Here is a 21,332-nt window from a genome sequence, read left to right on the forward strand (position 1 = left end):
TCGGCAGCCTAAAAAAACAGTAAAAAGACAGACCAAAAAAATTCGTCTTTTGATTGAAGGTTGATCTTATATTTTGATTAAAAATCTGTATAAGTTATTGCTGCCTCTATTAGCTGATCTCAAATAACCTTCATTCAGACCTATTGACACACACCCATTTTTTTCATTGACTAAACAGAAAAACTAGACCTAGAACGGACTATGAGTGAATTCAGAAAACCATTTTAAAAAAATCAGAACAAAAAACTAAAAAAAAAACAGAAAATCAATATCAAAATGCCACATGTGAACAAAAAAAACCCTAGCGAGAAATAAAAATTTAATTCAAACAAAAAACTAGGCCTAGAATGAGCTGTGAATGGAATGGGAAAACCAGTTAGAAAAAAAATCCGATCCAAAAAATCGAAAAAAACAGTAAAAATCAGAGTGAAACTGCCGCATGTGAACAAAAAACCACTACCGAGAAACCGAATTTTTGTTCAAACTTCGTTTTCTCACTCTACTTTAAAATTAGAGCAAAAAAAAAATTCACGCCGCAAAACCACTCGCTTTTTCGCTCCATTTCCTGTTTCGGCGTGACCAAAATCACTACTCCAATTTGACTTCAAAAATCATGAAAATGTGTGAACAGATCTTAAAAAAAGACAGCGCCCCAATACAATTCAAATTCTTTGAATTGTAAAAACCAAGAGAAGGCCAATAATAGCCCCAGCTATCGCTGTGCGGCTATTAGTAAATAACGCCCTGAGCACAAATTCAGCTTCTGAACGAGAGAAGTTAATGAAAAAGTCTTGGCGCGTTCTCAAATGGTCCTAACAAAAATAAGGACGACAACGAGACAAACACAACAGACTAACGTCGGATGAATTGCTCTCGAGCGACAGGCGGGCCTCAATTTAGTTTAGGCGTGTAGCTTAGAATTTTTAGGTGCAAAAACTCGGTTCTGATAGGGGTTCGCATCCGCGACTTCCAGGATAGCAGTCAGACATCTTAACCACTAGGCTACAGTCACGTTATTACTGAACCGCTAACAATCACTTTTATATTAGCAATAAAATCCATTTTCTAATAAGAGCAACTAAAATTACTCAAAATGATGTGAAGCTTGGAAAAGTCAGTTGAGAAGTCACAGAATGTTCTAGAACAAATCGCAAAAATGTTCAAGAAAAAAAGACCTCCACACCACGTTTATAATAATTGCTTCAAACTTTGTTCGAGAGCAATTAAAAACACCGGAACCGATCGAAGTAATATTCACACTCTCCATCCATCCATCCAAAAACCGCTTTTTTTCTTATTTTGAATTTTGTTCAGCATGTTGACCTGAACACTTGTTTTTACGTGCGTCGTTAAATTAACATCTTGTGTCAGAGACACCTAACAGACATTTTTTTAAAAGAAAAGATCACCGTTACTCCTCTTCGAATCGTAAAAAACCCGAAGACATAATAGCCTCGCTATCGTTTTGTGGCTATTATTCAAAGATCATGGCTAGGTAAGTCTCGCTCACAAATTATAAAAGTTCAGTTATCACTTACATTTTCTTAAACTTCCATCATTAGAAGCAAAAAATTTGGGTCTCAGCTATTTCAACAAAATTGCCCTCTCGACAACAGCAGCTGAACCAAACGATCCGTCAATTTTAGTTGTATAAAACTTCCGTTTTTTGTGTATCAAGTTATAGAGGGTCGCGTAGTTTAGAGGGTCGCGAAGTGCACGGCTGCTAATTATACATTTTTTAAATTTTGAACTCAAAATTTCGTCTTTAGACTGTCGCTGACAAGATTGAGTGGTAGATTTGGGGGGGGGGGGGGTTGAGGAGTGTACCTCATTGTTGATGTCGAACACGCCCTCCTGAATCTTCTGGTAGATCTCCTTGGCTGTGTTGATGAATGCCTCCTCCACATTGGCTGCAGTCTTGGCCGATGTCTCCATGAATACCAGTCCGTGTTCCCTCGCGAAGCTCTCTCCCTCCTCTTTCTTCACGTCTCGGCGGGACTCCAGGTCACTATAAACAACACACGTACAGACAAGCGTTATCACAATTGTTCTAACCTATTCATTTCTGTAAAAGTATTCCAATTTGGCCGCCGTTCCATTAGAATATAGATATGCACAAATTAGTCTCTAAATTGGAATAAAGTATGTTTAATATTGACGCGAATTAGCATTGACCCCAATAAAATTTCAAAAAGAGCAAGTCAGGGAACCCCCCAAAAATTCCAGCATTCAAGCTAATTCGGAGCATTGTTTTTGGAAAACACCGCCAAATCTGGCCTAACAAACAGAAAAACTTTGAAACAGTTTTTGAAAATAGCCGACGTTGACCCCCTTGACGCAAATCGGGATTGAAAAAAAAAGATAGAAAAAGAGTAAGTGCCCAAAAGTGTTCTAATTGCGAGTGAAATTTGAACCAGACTCTAAAAAGTATTAGACTTTGCTTCTGAACTCAAGGCTATAAATCTTAATAGTAATGCCAGCTAGACACCGCTCTGATAATAATTGAAAACCTAATGCACTATGATTCAATGATGGGGCATTATTGGTTTATCCATTTTCTTTTGACATTGGACATTGACCTTTTTAACGACATTGCCTAATTCAATGAGTGAAAGAAATTGAAATCCGTTTAAGTTGAAAAAGGGAGTGAGGTAAGTCAGAGTCGAAAGTGAGAGTCGTTAATATGTAAAACAATGTAATTAAATAACGCAAATTACAATCAAATACATTAAATTTACTAGGCATCTGACAATCAACATTTTTCTAGCAACATCCAACTATGACAGTCCAAAAGCACATGATTCTAAATGCATAAAAAAACAAAATATCTTAGAAATACATTTTTTTTCAAAAGCTAGCTTTAGAAAAAAATTTAAAATTACACATGATAAACATTGACACTTAACAATTGTCCTTAAAATGAGTACACAATACAAGAAACTTGTGGAAATGGATAATAGACACTGCATAACGGACTAAAACTAAGAAATTTAGCCATAATCGAAAAGTTATTGAAAATTAGAGGCGTCAAAGAGAAAAAACACGAACAACAAACAAGAATCCTTAATTACAACATAACATACAATCATAAATTAATCGTTAGCAGTCCCGTTAGGTGAAGAAGAGACAAAAAGAACGCCACATGAAAGCAAGATTCAAAATTTCATTAAAAACCTTTCATACAAGTGGTACCTAAGTAAAAAAAAAAGCGAAAATTAAATTGAGCCAATAAATTGACAATTGCGCCCCACCATAAGGCCGATGAGAAGTTTCTTTAGACTAAACAACAAGAGCACAATAAAAGCAGGCAAAACTCGAAAATGGACGAAACAAATTTGAAAACAGATGGTCTAATTCATAATAACTAACATTAATTAAATCATCCACGCCTCAAACGCAGCCGATGACGATTGCCAATAATGTGACTAAGTGCGCAAAAACTGAAAAATTCGCTAAAATTATTCTGAAAACAAATTGATTCAAAGTCATAGAAAGCATTAGCTATAAATTGAGACATTTTATCCGATTATTTAGCTTGCAGCTACCAATGATTGATACGTTAATTAATCAGATTGAGTGATATAACAAACACGCAGAATGCAAAAATCCGATAAGAGTTTTCGAAAAATAATTCATGAGAAGCACTATCTATTAATTCAAAGCATTAACTATTACTTCAATAGCAAAGAATGAGAATTGCCACTAATGGATTTAAGTGATAAGACAACAAAAACATCAAAACTTCGCAAGATTCAAAAACCACTGATAATTTTTGAAAACAAGTTGTGAAAAAAAGTTAAAACCTTTAGAAATCAATTAAAACTATTTCATAGATTCTATTGAGTAAGAGAGCCAATGAGACCAAAAGTCATGAATAAAAAAAAGAAACAGTCAACAAAAAGAACTACAAAAAAGGGCCAAACAGAAAATCACCGATATTTTATTGAAAGAAGGAGCGTCTAAGTCATATAAACCCTTTGACGAATTAATATAAAAAACTATCCATTATTAGAGCACATAAATGATCCTCAACATGCATGACGCTTAGTTAAAATATAAGGACAACAGCAAAAATAGGAGTCAAAATGCCGAATGTGAAAAAAAAATCGCTGTCAAAAACCGAAAATCTGTTGAAATACCCTTTTCTCACTCCACTTTTACAAAATACTTAAAGAATTCATTACTCAAATGATTAATTGACAGCGCATATAATCCAGATCCTTGGATTGTAAAAAAGGAGAGCGCCTAAATAATAGCCGGTGAGAGTAACTGCGGCTATTAATATCTCAAACTCAAGATTCAATCTTAGACTTTTGAGAACAAATGATGAAGAGGTCAGTTAAACTATTAGCTACATAGTTACTTAAATCGAATTGGATTTAAGATCACTATAAAACCCTACGCCCATTCCATAACGCGCATAGAAAATATTCAACAAACCAAAAAATCAGAAAAATAAAAACATTCTATTCTTTGAAAAATATGACGTCAAAGTTCATAAATTCATTTGCTGCATACCAAAAAAAAAATCAGCCAGATCAAATTGTCGCTCTGAGGTGATTAGATCAGGGGAACACTAACCATTTAAAACATAGCTGGCAGATTGCCAGAAAATAGCCGCAATAGATTCGTAAATTGGCAGTCTAAAAAAACAGTAAAAAAGACAGACCAAAAAAAATCGTATTTCCATTGAAGGCTGATCTGTTATATTTTGATTAAAAATCTGTATAAGTTATTGCTGCCTCTATTAGCTGATCTCAAATAACCTTCATTTAGAGTGACACACCCATTTGACCTTATCTCTTTGAATTTAAATAAAAGTCAATTTCAAATTGAGGAAGTCATTTTTAAGATGAGGTAAGTCAAGTGTGACCAAAAATTTAATCAAGCGCATGAACAAAAAAACTCGCTCCACTAAGAGCGAAAAATGACGTCACACATGCAATTCAGTTGAAATTGCATGAACGAATGAACAAAAAAGTGCTGTGACGTCATATGGTCGTAACAAAAATCATGACGACGAAATAAAAAAACATAGCAGGACAAGTCCTGAAATACAATTCAAAGAACTGAAAGAAAAACTCAGACGTACTCTACCTGACCAGCAGATCAATTGAACAATGCCAGCCAGAACACAAACAAAATCATCAAAAAATTGAAAAACTAGAAGAATCAAAACTAAACAAAAATATACTCATTGCTAAAACTCTTGAAGCTTTTAAACCTAAGGCAAAATTTTCCCATTTAAAAAAATCTATTTCAAAAATTTGTTTAAAACCGAATTTTGTTTCTGAAATCGTTTCAGTTTTTTATCTGCAAGACCTGAAAAATAGTCATTGGCCCTTGAAGATCGATTAACTCAAAATGACCACAAAATTTAAGAAAAAAAAGAAATCAATTGCAAATTGTAAGGGAATGTTGCTGAAAATCGTGATATAAATATCTACAGAATCATTTCTGTTTCTCTAGAGTCTATCAGGTAACCCAATTCCAAGCATTAAAAAAACTCATTGGCTCAGACCGATAGACAATAATTTTTAGAAAAAATTTCAAACTTCAAAAAATAGAAATTCTTTCTATTAAAATCTTGAAAGCCATTCAATTGCCCCTAGCAACTATTTAATAACATACTATCAAACCCTGGATGAGGTTACCTGGCTACTGAGGCAAGAAAAAATTACAAATACAAATGTTTTGAAAAAAATTGCAAATTTTATCAAAAAACTTCCAAAAGCCGAAAGGTTAATTTGTTTAAAACAAATCCATTGAAACTAAAAACCATGCAGTAACGTATTATCAGAACGTGGAATATGTTTTCTCGCACTTGAGAATCGACGAATATCAAAAACCGACAAAAACTATAGGAAACATTAAAAAAAATTGCAGATTTTATCAAAAAAATGCTAAAATTCGAAACATTAAAATGTTTAAAACCATTCCATTGTTACTAGAAGTTATGCAATTCCCTTTTAACAAACCACAAAGGAGCTTGCTGGTCCCCGAAGCTGAAAAAACTGACGAAAATTTTCAAAAACCTGAAAAAATGCTAATTTAGTCAAAAAAATTTCTAAAACTTGTGATAATCAAAAATTGAAGCCTATTCCATGGCAACTAAAAATTTTTCAGTAACATATTATTCAACCTCTGATGAGGTTTTCTGGCCCCTGGGACTCAAACAACTTGAATAATGACAATAAATATCAAAAAATATGAAAAAAATTGCAAGTTCTGTCAAAAAATGCTAAAATTCTTGATGACAAAAAGTTGAAAGCCATTCCAATACCACAAGAAACTAAGCAGTAATCTATCATCAAACCCCTTATCAAACCCTGGAGGAGTTTTCTTGACACCTAGGGCTAAAAACCTCAAAAAAGACAAAACTTTTCAAAAAACCTGAAAAAAATTGCCAAAATTAGTATCATTTTGCGTGCTTGTATGTAGTACCAAAACATATAGCTCATAAAAGTGTCATAACAAGCAATTTTGTCTTGCAAAATGCCTTGATCATTTTTAAAAAACTTCAGCCTAAGACTAATCAAACAAAAAAACTCAAAAAAATCAGAAAAACCAGGAAAAATTGCACAATTTTGAGGCCAAAAACTCCTAAAAATGACCTTTTAACCTTAAATTAACGCCATCCCAGCAGCTGCACCACTATAAGCACTTGAAGGACTACTAAAGCCCACTTTGGGCCTCTAATGAAACTTAATGCCCGCTGGGCTTTACCTGTTTATCCCGTTTTGAAAGATCAAAGTAATTGAAAAAAATGTATGAACACATCTTAAAAAAAAACAGCGCACCAATACAATTCAAATTCTTTGAATTGTAAAAAAACCAAGAGCAGGCCAATAATAGCCCCAGCTATCGCTGTGCGGCTTTTAATAAAAAATGCAGCGATAAATCAAAAACTCATCAATACTTTTCAACAAAATGTTAAACTAAAGAGAAGCACTGGTTTCAAAGCCTTTAGTTAGATTCAATTAAATCTATCGTTCAAAACCTCGTGCGAACTATCATGTGTTTGAAAAAAGTCCCAAACTCACACAAATCCACATAGAAATAAACCACACAAGCACAGAGCACCACATCGCAACCACAAAAAAAAACGAAACACTGCACGCTAAAAAGAAACCCCCTTTCTTTAGCTCGACACGCACGCACAGAAACATACATACAAACAACCAACGTCAGGCGAATTGCTTTCAAAAGACCGACGAGCGGTGGCTTTTGGTAGTAGCCAGCTGGGGCTTAGCGGAATGGGGGGTCAAGAAGCATGCATGCAAGGCGACGACAGAAAGAGAGAGACTGGATGAAGGGGGGACGAGTTGGGAGGGCAGGTGGACGAGGGGAGAGTAAGTGGAATTGGGAGGGCGGGAGGTCCAAATCGCAAGGTGGAGGAGTGTGCACGAGGTCTGGTTTTGGAGGTGGGAGAGGGTGACTTAGGGGGGTCGAACTCTAAGCTTAAGAACGGCCCTTCACACCATGAATTTTTCTCAACAGTTTCGATGAATCGCATTCTTATTTTATCGCGTTTCTTAGCAATCCAGTTTTTTAGAGCGCAATAAAAACGCTGTATTGGCGCGGTGTGGTGCGGGGGGAACTGGGGTGTTATGTGTCAAGCAAATATCCCAATCAAGCAAAAAACACCCTAAGACTAACAAATGCTGCAAACTTCGTTTAAGAGCAATTAAAAGACAACGGAGAGCTAATTATAGACATAATAGAGGTCGATTTCACGTTAAGACATCTTCCGTTGAAGATTTAAATTATGAGCGTTGAAAATTCGTTACATAACTCAAAACAGCGTGGAAAAATGCGTTATCAAATTTCTAGGGCTTAGTTTTTTTAACATGTTTATAATATGTCCGGACGAAAAAGTCTGTTTTGTCTGTTCACGGTTTATAACAAGGAGCCTTCATCCTTAGCTCTCTTTGAATGCATTGAAAAGATTTAAAAGCACGCCTCACTTAATGGGCCGTCAGTGAACAAATTTATCGTACCAATTTACTCCTTGGCATGCTTTTAGAATAACCATATTCTTTCCTTTCAAGAGAAAAGCCCACTCGAATAAAAAGGCTGCTATTGGTAAAGAGGAAGCTAGCACGCAACAGCATTGCTTGCATAATCGAATATTGTAAACCACATCCATAAAAGGCAGTATTGTTTGTAACTAACAAACAGGAGCCTCAAATAATAGATTATTGCGTTGACTTATCAAAAGAACAAAAACTCATCGCTTATCTTAGAATGCGAGTTCTGCACAATTGAAGTCTGATTTACGAATACGTCACATCTAACAGATCAGAACTTTAGAGCATTGTATACAAGAGGCGAATTCGACTGTGCCAAGACAACAGATCGAAAGCGTAAACTGCGACAATAGATCGAAAATGAAATTATGCAAGTTGCAACGTTTTTGCCAATCGGGTTTAAGCACTCACTTACAAAATGCAGCGTACATTATATTCGGTCGAGATATATGTTTGGTCGTGATCGTTTCATATCATCAAGTCTTTCGATCTACTGTCCCAAAAATTTACTATTTTCAATCTACGGTCCTTTCGATCCATCGCCAATCACCGAATTGTACATTTCGAGCAAACAGTCATAATTTAAAATAACAAAATCAGAACGAACTGCATTGCTTCAGTTAACACTCTGAAGACAAACAGTTTTGACGTATACTATGAAAGCAATAAAACAGCTGCAAAGTGCCTTCACCGAAAAAAATGACAGCTTTGAAAATACGAGCAGAATAGCAGCCATACGAACGCTTGGCCTAAAGAAACCACTGTTAACAAAAAAACAAACCAACTAATTTTGGACGAACGGCTCTCGAAAGAATAGCCAGGCAAACAATTTAGTAGGGGGAGAAACTTTTATGATCCAAAAACTTCTGATTAGGGAGGGGTTCACACCCGCGACCTCCCGGATGAGAGTCGTCAACACTTACCACTAAACTAAACGGGCTATGTACGGTCATCTTTCACAATCGATTCTCTTTTAGAAAAAGACTTAATTTCTGAATGAGCGCAATTCAAATCACTCACAAATCACTAAGATAATAAGCGCGAAAAAGACACCCGAGAAAACTGTTTTAGGAAACGTTCAAGCAAAATTTTCGCACGAAAACACAGACGTTTAAAATTATTACTTCAATGTTCGTTGAAGAGCAATTAAGAACACAGCTGGGAGATTGCCAGAAAAAAGCCGCAATAGCTTAGTAAAAATTTATTGTTTTCATTAAGGGCTGAGATGTTATATTTTGATTAAGAAGCTGTTTAAATTATTGATTCCTCTATTAGCTGCTCTCAAACCTAACCTTCTGCTCTCTAACCTTCAGTAAGAGTGACACACATTCGCTTGACTTTACCTCTTTGAATTAAAGTAAATAAAAGTCAATTTCAAAATGATGAAGTCATTTTTGAGAGTGAGGTAAGTCACGTTAACAAAAATTTAATCACGCGAATGAACAAAAAACTCGCTCCACGTCACGCACGAAAAATGACGTCACGCACGCAACTCAGTTGAAATTGTACAATGAATTAACAAAAAGCAGATTTAAAGTGATTGTGACGTCATATGGTCGTAACAAAAATCTTGACGAAATAAACATAGCAGGACAAGTCCTGACGTACAATTCAAAGAATTTTTGATATATTCCATTAGTGCCCCCCAGCTTAGTGGATGCATATTTTTGCATAATGATTTACTATGTAATGGCACGTGCTCTGTAAATAGGGGGCGCATAAAGTACTGGGGCGACAAAGGGAAAAGCTCAGAATTTTAACTGACTAGACGAAAACCTAGACCTAGAACGGATCACGAGTGAATTGGTAACATCATTTCTAAAAAATCGTATATGAAAAAAAACAGAACAAAGCCGGCAGATTGCCGGAAAAGCTGCGAAAGAATAGACTTGCGTGCCGTATGATAGAGATAGAAAAAGAGACATAAATTGAAAAAGTTATCGACGCCGCTCAAAAAGCTATAAAAAAATTAAACCATAAATTAATAAAGCTTGTTAAAACTCATTGCGCAGAAGCCTTTTGGTTAAGAACCCTTATTACACATATGAGTTCCTTTGACCTTAAACTAATTCAACATAAACTTAAACTATAAAGTGCAAAAGTCATTTTATTGAGTGATGTAAGTCGCTTATGATCAAAATCTAATCACGCAAACAGCTTTTGATAGAGAGTGAGAAAAGACGTCACGCGCGCAAAAGCGGTTAGTGAGAGGAAGAAGTCATTCAAAAAAATTTGACTTTTCAGCTTTGAGGTATGAACAAAAGTAAAACGAAAAAAGAGCGTCAGACGACGAAACAAAAAACATAGCAGGACAAGTCCTGACGTCCAATTCAAAGCATTTTCACTGACTAAACAGAAAACTAGACCTAGAACGGACTAAGAATGGATTGGGAAAACCATTTACAAAAAAACTCGATCCAAAAAATCGAAAAAACAGTAAAAAATTAAAGTGAAATTGCCGCATTTGAACAAAACCACTAGCGAGAAAGCGAATTTTTGTTCAAACATCGCTTTCTCACTCTACTTTAAAAATAGAGCAAAAAAAATTCACGCCGCAAGACCCCTCGTTTTTTGGCTCCACTTCCTGTTTCGGCGTGACCAAAATCACTACTCCAATTTGACTTCAAAAATCATGAAAAAGTGTGAACAGTTCTTAAAAAAACAGCGCCCCAATACAATTCAAACTCTGAATTGTAAAACCAAGAGCACCGCAATATAGCTCCGCTCAGCTTACAGCTTCGCAGCTATAAAAATCAATGTCAAAATGAACAAAAAACCCTAGCGAGAAAAAAACACTAGTTCAAAAAAACATACCGACAGATGTCGGAAGAATTGCTCTCAAACGACAGGCGAGGCAATTTAATTCATGGTCTTTTAGTCTAGATCAATTTCTGTTTATTGGTGCAAAGAACTTTCACCCCACTGCGCTACGAGTCACTTAATTTAGCTATGCTGCAACCGATTTTATATTAGCAACAAGCTTTACTTCGGAGCACTAGAGATCACTCAAATTTGATGATCGAAAACGTGAAAAAGTCACCTGAGAGGTCAAAGAATGTTCTAGAAGAGAAGCGCAAAAATGTAAAGCGAAACTTTTGCATAAAAAAGACACACGTTTACAATAATTGCTATGAACTTCGTTCAAGAGCAAATAAAAACAAGACCTAGAATGAATTATGAATGGATTAAACGAAAACCTAGACCTAGAACGCACTATGAGTGAATTGGGAAGATAATTTCTTAAAAAATCATAAAAAATGAAAAAAAAACAGAAAATCAATGTTAAAATGAACAAAAAACACTAGCGAGAAAAAAACACTAGTTCAAACAAAACACTAGACCCAGAGTGGACTATGAATGGATTGGGAAAAGCATTTAGAAAAAAAATCCTATCCAAATAATCGAAAACAAAACAGTAAAAAACATAACCGACTAACGGCGGGCGAATTGCTCTCAAACGACCGGCGAGCTGTTGGCTTGGTCAGTAGCTAGCCACGGGGGGTGCACCGGGGCAGCACTGGGTGGGGGGGCAAAAGCGCGGTGGGGGGGGGGGTGGAGCCAATAGTGGGGGTGGGGGGTCAACAAAGGGGGGGGGGGGTCAACCTCTAAGAACCGCCCCTCACACCATAAGTATAAGTATCGTCTCCAAGACAGTTTGAGCTGAAACAGACCTGAAAGGCTCTAAGAGCACATAATGCCCGCTGGGCGCTACCTGTTTATCCCGTTTTTGAGGACGAAAAGTCAAAAGCGTCAGACGAAAAATTGGTCAAGCGAAAAATCGCATAAAAAAAGACCGACAGGACTAATAACATACCCGGCAGATTGCCGGAAAATAGCCGCCATTGATTCCAATAAGCATGATTGGGATTGAAAGAATAGAAGATATTGAAAAAAAAAGATTTTTGTACAAAAACATTTTTTAAGTCCGATTTATTTTGATGGCATTTCGTAGTTGAACATAACGTACTTCTGTTTCTTAGAGAGAGGCTACAGGGGCTACTATCAATACCAATAAGCATTAGAGATGGTAACTAAGACTTAAAGGAACGACGTTCAAATAGCGGGCATCTAAAATTGGGCTTTATGGGTTTATCCCGTTTCTACTTCTGACTTCAATTTTTTATACTGACTCTGTTCATTTTGAATTGCTTTGCTGAGCAACTGATGTTCAAAATCACTTTTAGCAGAATGAGAGAAGAGAGAAACTAGCCTAGAGAAGTCAAAAAGATATCACGCAAAATGTTGAAAAAGCGGCAAAATGAGGTAAAGCGAAACATTTTTTTATTCGACGAAGTAAAAAAAAAATAGGAGCGCTATAATAGCCGGCTGAGAAGATGAGGGCGGCTATTAATAATTGCTACAAACTTCGTTTGTGTGAACAGATCTTAAAAAAAAAGACAGCGCCCCAATACAATTCAAATTCTTTGAATTGTAAAAAAAAAAATACGAGCGCAATAATAGCCGGCTGAGAAGATGAGGGCGGCTATTAATTAAAGACCAAGAAAAAGCCAATATTAGCCTCAGCCATCGCTTCGCGGCTATTAGAAAGCAGCTACTTTCTAGCACGAATGTCTAACAAAAATGCTACTTTGATCAAGGCACGAGAGCAGTTGAATAGATGCTGAAGATTACTTCCGTTGTTCAGTGAGTTGTATATTGGCCATTGCATTCCTTATATTCTATTACGAAATTCAAGACCTATAGATCAGATATTCACGCGTTGCCACACTTTATGAGGTCATTTCGATTATGAGCCTTAATTAAATTCAGATTTAGCAATTATGTCCGATAAGCTTTGTAATGACATCCTATGTGTCCAGGTCTTAAAATGGAGAAATTTTCTTATTATTTTTAACGAACAACGTTTCATTTAGATTGCACACGGTGGCGTTTATGAAAATGCGTATTTTAAAAACTCATGCATTTAAGTATGCTGTATCAAAAATTAGCGATAGGCGTAGATTTCACGGTTTACAGTAAAAAATTTGGGATAACCTTATTAAAAAGCACATTCTTGGAATTTAATATATAGTAGTGCCTGCTCCACTTCGACGAATCGGGTATTTAATTTGGTTAGCCCTTGACTGAAAAAAAAATTCAGTCATCCGAATATCGTTTATGTTCAGCTTCTCTTTAGAATCTAATCAATTCTTTTCTGCGTTGTCCTGCGCTTCACTTAATACAGCCGACTTTTTTAAGCTTACAGTGGTTCAGTGATAAACTCGCAGGCTCATTAGACTTTCCTCAAGCTCCATAGCACAGAGGTGAAGTGCGTAAGGGCATTAAGAAATGATTCCATGCACCCTCAATCACATATTCTCGGAAAATGGTCTAGTAGAAACATAAGCGACTAAATGTCGAAAGAATTGCTCTCGAAAGACTAGTGGCAGACGGAGAAATTAAACTCACGCGGACTATGAGGAAATACATTGAAAAATCTCTCTATCGCGCCGAGCTTTTCAACTGAGCATATAACACTGAGAAACAGCAACTATGGTCAAAGTATCCCCTGCACTTTTAACATTAGTGTATTAGGAGTTTTCCCCGTATTAATCGCGTTTATATTATGAGTGAGGATTTATTTACTGCCTTATGCTTATTTTGTTTCAATCCGTCAAAAGTAATTGAAGTTTTTTATTACTACCAATACAATCTAGATTCAACCAAACGAGCAAATTTTAAACTAGCTTCTATTAATAACATAGCCGCCATATTGCCGTAATAGCTGCGAAATAGACTAAAATAGATAGGACGAGATACAGATACAAGTTGAAAAGTTATTGGTGCCCCTCAGAAAGCTATTTAAAAAACAATCAGCGATAAATTAATAAAGCTTGTTAAAATTCATTCCACGAAAGCCTTTTTATTGTGGACCTTTTACTCATATTAGTTCCTTTGACCTTACACTAATTCAAATTAACTTAAGTTTAAAAGAACAAAAGTCATTTTTATTGAGTGAGGCCAGTCACGTATGATCAAAATCGACTCAAACAAGTGACCTAAGAATTTTTTGCTAGAGAGAAAAATGACGTCATGCGCTCAAATGCCGTTAGTTAGAGGGAGCCATTCAGAAAATTTGACTTTCTCAGCTTTGCTATGTAAACAAATGTAAGAAAAAAAGCGAGCATTGCGGCTTATCTGATCAATGATGTGAAAATTGTATTCAAAATGTGATTTAAAGTTGGAGTAATGCTGCCTCAAAATTAGATTTTTACTTCGTAAAAATAGCGGGCGTTTAATCTAACTGTTGCTTTTCAGTGTAATTTGCTCAGCTTACGGCTTCGTAGCTATAAACATAGCCGGCAGATTGCCGGAATAGCTGCGAAAGAGTAGACCTGCGTGCCATATAATAGAGATAGAAACGGATACAGATCTAAATTGAAAAAAAAAACGCCGCTCAAAAAAACTAGTTAAAAAACATTCAGCGATAAATTAATAAAGCTTATTAAAATTCATTCCTCAGAAGCCTCTTATTAGGGACCTTTACTGCACAAATGAGTTCCTTTGACCGTAAACAAATTCAAATTAAACTTAAGTTTTAAAGTGCAAAGTCATTTTATTGAGTGAGGTAAGTCACGTATGATCAAAATCTAATCACGCAATTAACCTAAAAACTTCTGCTAAAGCGGGTGAGAAATGACGTCACGCGCGCAAATGCCGTTAGTGAGAGGAAGAAGTCATTCGGGAAATTTGACTTTTGCAGCTTTGCTGCGTGAACAAATGTAAAACGAAAAAGAGCGTCAGACGACGAAACAAAAAAACATAGCAGGACAAGTCCTGAAATACAATTCAAAGAATTGAATGAAGAACTTAGAAGTACTCTACCTGACCAGCCGATCACGTGAACAATGCCAGCAAAAACAGAAACAAAATCATCTCCCAAACACTGAGAAATTAAAACAATAAAAAACTGAACAAAAATACACTCATTGCTAAAACTCTCTAAAGCTTTTACCCCTAAGGCAAAATTTGATCTCTTTAATTATACCTATTTCTAAAATATGTTCAAAACCAAAAATCGGTCCTCTAATATATCTGCAATAACTGAAAGAAATTCATAGGCACTTGAAGGTCGATTAACTCGAAAATGACTGAAAAATTCAAAAAAAAAGAAATCAATTGCAAATTTTAATGAAATGTTACGGAAAACCATCATATTAAAATCTTCAGAATCTTTTCTGTGTATCTAGAGGCTATTAGACGCCATCCGGTAACCCAATTCCAAGCCTTCAAAAATTCATGGGTTCAAAGACCGATAGGCAAAAATTTTCAGAAAAAATTTTAAATTTCAAAAAATAAAAATTCTTTCAAATAAAATATAGAAAACCATTCACTTGCCCCAGCAACTATTTAATAACATACTATCAAGATTTGGATGAGGTTAGCTGGCTACTGAGGTGAGAAAAACTGACTAAAAGACAAATGTTTCGGAAAAACTTAAAAAAATTGAAAATTTTATCAAGAAATTTCTAACATTCGAAAGGTTAATTTGTTGAAAACAAATCCATTGAAACTAACAACCATGCAGTAACTTTCATCAGACCGTGGAATAGGTTTTTTGGTACTTGAGAATGGACAAATACGAAAAACTGACAAAAACTTTAGAAAACATTGAAAAAAATTGCAAATTTTATCAAAAATGTGCTAAAATTTGAGACATTAAAATGTTGAAAACCAATCCGTTGTTACTAGAAACTATGCAGTGCCCTATTATCAAACCTCAAAGGAGATTCCTTGGCCCCTGAAGATCGAAAAACTCAAAAAATGACAAAAATTTTCAAAAAACTTGAAAAAAATTGCAAAAATTAGTATCATTTTGCCAGTTTGTGTTTGTAGTACCAAAACATATTGCTCATAAAATAGTCATAAAAAGAAAATTTGTCTCGAAAAAGGCCTTCGTCAACTTTTAAAAACTTCAACCTAAGACTAATCAAACAAAAACTCAAAAAATCGCAAAAAAAAAATGAAAAATTGCAGCATTTTGAGTCCAAAAACTCCTAAAAACGACCTTTAAACCTTCAATTAAGGCCATCCCAGCAGCTTCACCATTCTAAGCACTTGAAGGACTACTAAAGCCCACGTTGGGGCTCTAATGAAACTTAATGCCCGCTGGGCTTTACCTGTTTATCCCGTTTTGAAAGAACGGGATCTTAAAAAAAAACAGCGCCCCAATACAATTCAAATTTTTTGAATTGTAAAAAACCAAGAGCACCGCAATATAGCTTCGCTCCGCTTACAGCTTCGCAGCTATAAAAAGGATTTTACAAATAGTGCCTTTACATGACTGGACATTTTGAATACTGGGCATAGCTTAAAATATTCTTTGAGTGTTGTGAACGGGATTAATAGGTATTACAAATACAAACACTGTTCAATTCGAACTGTAAATACTTTTTCAGGTGAAAAGAATGATACAAAAGATGGTCAGTACTTTCCACTACAGCTCAAATTTATTTCGATGGTTAGACCAATAGAAGGGATGATCTTTGACCGTACCAGGTTTTTTGAATCATAATGCTGACCTGTCAAATCTAATTGATGTGTTCATTTCTCAATAAGTCCTCAAATTTGAGAACCAATTTTTTTATCACAGCGTTATATTATTTCACTGCTGCTTAGCGAATTGGCTATGAGGAACCGTCATGGCAATGCACTTACCGCCATCGCTATGTGATAAGCTTATCCATAAGAACGACAGACTGTTCTAGTTAAATCTTGTGAGTTTGTTATTCTGAAGTCTTCTCAGAGCAATGAGATATTCAGCTTCTATCACAAGGACACCCTCATTAACTTAATTTATCATCTCTATAATGCCCAAGTCACAGACATTGTTTGTTCTGGCACGAAAGTCAGACCAAACTTTTGTACCAGACCAAAGGTGCACTCAAGCACAAAGCCGTAGAAAAATTGAAAGATTTACTTTGGATACTATCTCGCAAATTTTGCTTACATAAAAATTGCGCAATTGTCTCTTTTTGTTATTAAGATGAAGTCTAATCGAAAACCATCACTGTTATCTTGTGTACTGATAATAGTGGTTGTTTTTAAATACCGAATCTTGTACACATTCATTAAGTAAAACACATACTGCGCAATACTAAAGAAATTAAGTGTGTGTGTGTGTGACTACTATCAAAATCCCTGGTCTGATTAGATGAAATTGTGTCCATTTTTTTGAAGTGATAGAGTACCTTTTATTGCCGATGAGCATGATGACCATGTTGGAGCTAGTGTGTTGTCTGAGGTCGTCGAGCCACTGGGTCAAATGGTTGAATGTGTCCCTCCTACAACAGACAAACAACACAAACAAACAAACTGGTTGATCAAAAATTTAAAATAAAAATATCCACCCCATACAGAGCGAGTATAAGTATATGTCAGCTCGGGTGTATGGTCAAATTTGCCTAGGTATAGCCACGCAAGCATCAAATAAAGCTGATCAAAGCATGAGACGTACATTGCCTTTTTTCAAGTTAGAAGTTGCAGATAGCCGAAATATCGCTCTGATTCCATTAAGCAGAACAGCATCAATTTTCTATCTTATTGACACCAATCGGTGCAAGGAATATAGACCGACAGTGAGTTCAGCCGAAACGAAAAAATATGAAATTAGCCTACAACTTGGAGTGGTCGACAAATCTAATTGATTAAAATATTACTCTTTTCGTTTGTCGGCTAACCCCCTGTCGGCTATCATCCACACAGCACTTTGAATACAGTGCTGTGCGCCGGTAAACAATTAACTGTATAATATTTTCCAAAACCTTATAAAATCAATCACGTTAAAAATCAAGCTAAATTCATCAATTAATTTGATTGTCATTTGAAACTTATTTGATTGCCTGGGTTTAACATATTCCTTCACTCGTTTGCCGAAGCGATCATTCTGCTTTTTGCATAGTTCGCCATTTTACAAACAGAACTGGCCTGCCTTTCTCCTGTTTAAACTTTCAAACGAGAGTAAAAAATGAAGCAAAGGGGGAAGCAATTAATTTAAGAAAGTGTACAAACAATGTGGCTTACAGTACATGGGCATCATTTTTGGGAAAAGAGGAAAAGAAAGGATGTTCAAAATTTGAAGGGGAAGTTGAAATTAAATACATGAACGGGGTCTCAGTCGTTGTTTGAGATGAAATTTGAAGTTTATGGAAGGGTTCTAAAGTGGCTATTTCAGACACTTTTTCTGTAATAATTTCTTCCAATACACCAAGCAGGCCGGCAAGAAATTATAGTTATATTTCTACAATGTATTTACAGCTTTATATAACGCAGAAATTTCTAATTTCATTCTTAAAAACACGCCAATTAAGTCAGAAAAAATTAATAACAAATGACGGGTAGGAATTAATGAAGGAATTAACAACAGTTTACCGTCATAGGCTAGCTTGATGAACAATGAAACATCAAATCGGCCAGATATCGCATTAAAAACAAACCGACTAATGTCGGAAGAATTGCTCTCGAACGACAGGCGATGCAATTTATTCAGGGGCTGTAGCCTAGATAAATTTTTCTTTATGGGCGCATAAATTGTTGAGCACGCCGGGATTTGAACCATGAACCTCCCTCTCCCTCACCAGAAGCACTGCCACCTCAGCTATCAGGCCCTTCTTGTTGCTTTGCTCCAATCGATTTTTTTTAGCAACAAGCTTTACTACGGAGTGAGAGCACTAGAGATCACTCAAAAATGAAGAACGAAAGCGCGAAAAAGTCACTTGAGAAGTCAAAGAATGTTCTAGAACAAAAGCGCAAAATGGACAAGCGAACAAAATGCATAAAAGAAGACCAACTTGTTTACAATAATTGCTACGAATTTCGTTCGAGAGCAATTAAACATGACCTAGGACTTCATTAAAGCAAAGCCTAGATTCGTGAAAAAAAAGTAAAAAGCAATATGACTTCTAAGCAACATAACTGATTTCCATGACCCCGGTCGATGTTGCAACGAGTTAAGCGTAATCCTGCTATTTAAAAACTTTCGTTTAAAAATCAAATTTCACTTCCATTTCTGATTTTGTGTTTCAAACATGACTGAAAAAATAACAGCGTTAAAACAGCCCAGACAGGCTAAAACAACATCAAGATTTTATATAAAAAGTTGCCAACACGGAAACATTGGTTAAAGACAAATAAACTTTTACATGAAGTAAAAAAATCATAGCAGGAGATATGAACTACTGGAGAGATGAAAATAACACTAGAACATGTGCAAAAGTCAAATCCTCGCGCAAGTTGTTAAAGTAATTCATCTCATTTAAAATGCCTTTCTCAGCATTGTCTTTAATGAGGTAACCCTCCTTTCTCCAGAAAACCAATTCGAACCGAATGCAGACTGAAGACACTACATGGGGATCCCTAAGAAGAAAGTACCGGAAAAACATTTTTTTTTGGTTATTTTGACTTCAAAATAACAAAGTTGTAATTCATTCGGAAGCAAAGGAGGTTAGTCAAAAGAATGATTTTTGTCTCCAGAAGCCTAATATCAATATCAAATTCAACATTTCTTTAAAAAATAAATTTTAATAAATTGGAGAACTATTTTAATTAGTATAGTCTTTGAAAGCTTTTGCAAATACTTCCAGCAAATGAAAAAATACCGAAGGAGGTTCAAGCTTTTAAGATTAAGAACAGCCCTTCGCACCATGAAATTGTCTCAAAACAGTTTTGGTGAATCACATGCTTAGAGACTAGGAAGATGTAAGGCTCTGAAATAACTTGATGCCCTCCGGGTTTCACCTGTTTATCCCGTTTTTGAGGACGAAAAGTCAAAAGGGCCAGACGAAAAATTTGTCAAGGAAAAAAATCGCATTAAAGGACCACAGGACTAATATAAATGCCACAACCTTCGTTTGAGAGCAATTAGAAAAATAGTAGCTGCAAAAAAAAGACAGCACACGATGGAGATAACAGAACATGTCAAGAGAAGCATTTTTACAAATTTATCTTATGTTAATGTCTACAAAATTAAAAACCAAATGGTAGACAATAGTTTATCTGCGAGCTAAAAACCTTCGAAAGAAAGAAAAGAACATTGCTTCGATCAGGAAGCTATCACCGAGCAGGTTGTAACAATTTTGAAATGTCACGAACTCGGACAAAAATTTCTTTGCTATAAAACGCTTTGCTCTTAAATTGACCCCGAGTGAACAAAATTCGTTTTAAGAAGCCTTCGCCTAAACTAAGACCAATGCAAGTTTATAATGGAGACAGATTTCAGGAAATTGGTATGCTATTCAGTCGATTTAAAATTTAGCAAAAAAACTTGATTTGGTGGACTTTTAATTTAATTACTTCAATCCAACTAATACGCTCTCGATTTTAGCTTTTTCAGGCTGAAGGTACAGTTAATATTTGCCATTAAAAGTCTTTTCTGAAATATGAGTAAAAAGCTCAATATGAACCAATTAACTGGCATAAATCAATTAAGATGAACAAATGCAAAAACATTACAATTTTTTTCACTCCCTCCCCGGTAGATTTTGCCCCTTCATAATTCATATTTTTCCACCTTTACCCTGGCATGCATACATAGTCCCAATTGAATTTATAGTCCCAAATTAGGAAATGCAACGCGCATATCTTTATTATTGCAAAAACGCTATTAGTTCATTCATTGAAGCCAAAAGGTGTCTTCACGGGGAAAAAGAAACAGTTCCGAGCATGAATGATATGGGGGGATATAAGTAGGAAGGTCTATGAAAGGATAAGTAAAAAGGTGAGAAAGGAGTTAAGAAAGACAGAGACAGAGAGATTCCCACACCTGGTGATGTCGTATACAAGGAGAGCACCCGCTGCACCTCTGTAGTAGGAACGGGTGATCGACCGGAAAGCTTCTTGGCCGGCCTATTAACAACAACAACACCCACATGTACACAAATATACAATCATAGATAGATAGATACAATCACCTGGAAGATAGCACATACACCACTATTGTTCAATCTAGGATTCACATGAAGCAGAGAATTAATTGTCTGTACCCTTAACCAACAATTCATGAGCTTTATATTTGATCCACAATTTAAAAGTGGTTATTCAGTCGGTCTATTTACAGAAAATAGGCGAACATCGGTTACACGTCATTGTACCCAATATCAAATTAACCAATATAAAATACCCATAACAATTTTGGCATTAGTAGAACCCATCCTCGTTTATCTTGGCGTTGAAAAATCCGATTATACAAATAAAAATAGATGTTGCAACCAGTTGATTCTTGGCTACTTTGCTATTGGGTAATTTTTAGTGATACCTCAGTTATAAATTAATCTCTAACTCATCTTGAGGGACTCATCGGCTCTC

General features: G+C 35.7%; 1 protein-coding gene across 2 annotated transcripts in view; it reads right to left on the reverse strand.

Moving 5' to 3' along the window:
* LOC142343254 (ras-related protein Rab-2A) overlaps nucleotides 1-21,332 on the reverse strand; it is a 34,945-nt gene that overhangs the window by 4,538 nt on the left and 9,075 nt on the right. Inside the window, exons 4-6 of one of the 2 annotated variants that reach the window (XM_075395037.1) lie at nucleotides 20,791-20,873; nucleotides 17,222-17,314; nucleotides 1,828-2,008 (exon numbers count right to left, since the gene is read on the reverse strand). In XM_075395037.1, coding sequence (XP_075251152.1) covers nucleotides 1,828-2,008; nucleotides 17,222-17,314; nucleotides 20,791-20,873 — 357 coding nt within the window. The remainder of the gene's footprint in view (nucleotides 1-1,827; nucleotides 2,009-17,221; nucleotides 17,315-20,790; nucleotides 20,874-21,332) is intronic. The other variant, XM_075395038.1, reaches the window with a different exon arrangement.

The sequence above is a fragment of the Convolutriloba macropyga genome, chromosome 7 (genome assembly GCF_964194025.1).
Source record: "Convolutriloba macropyga chromosome 7, txConMacr16.3, whole genome shotgun sequence".
Classification (NCBI taxonomy): Eukaryota; Metazoa; Xenacoelomorpha; order Acoela; family Convolutidae; genus Convolutriloba; species Convolutriloba macropyga.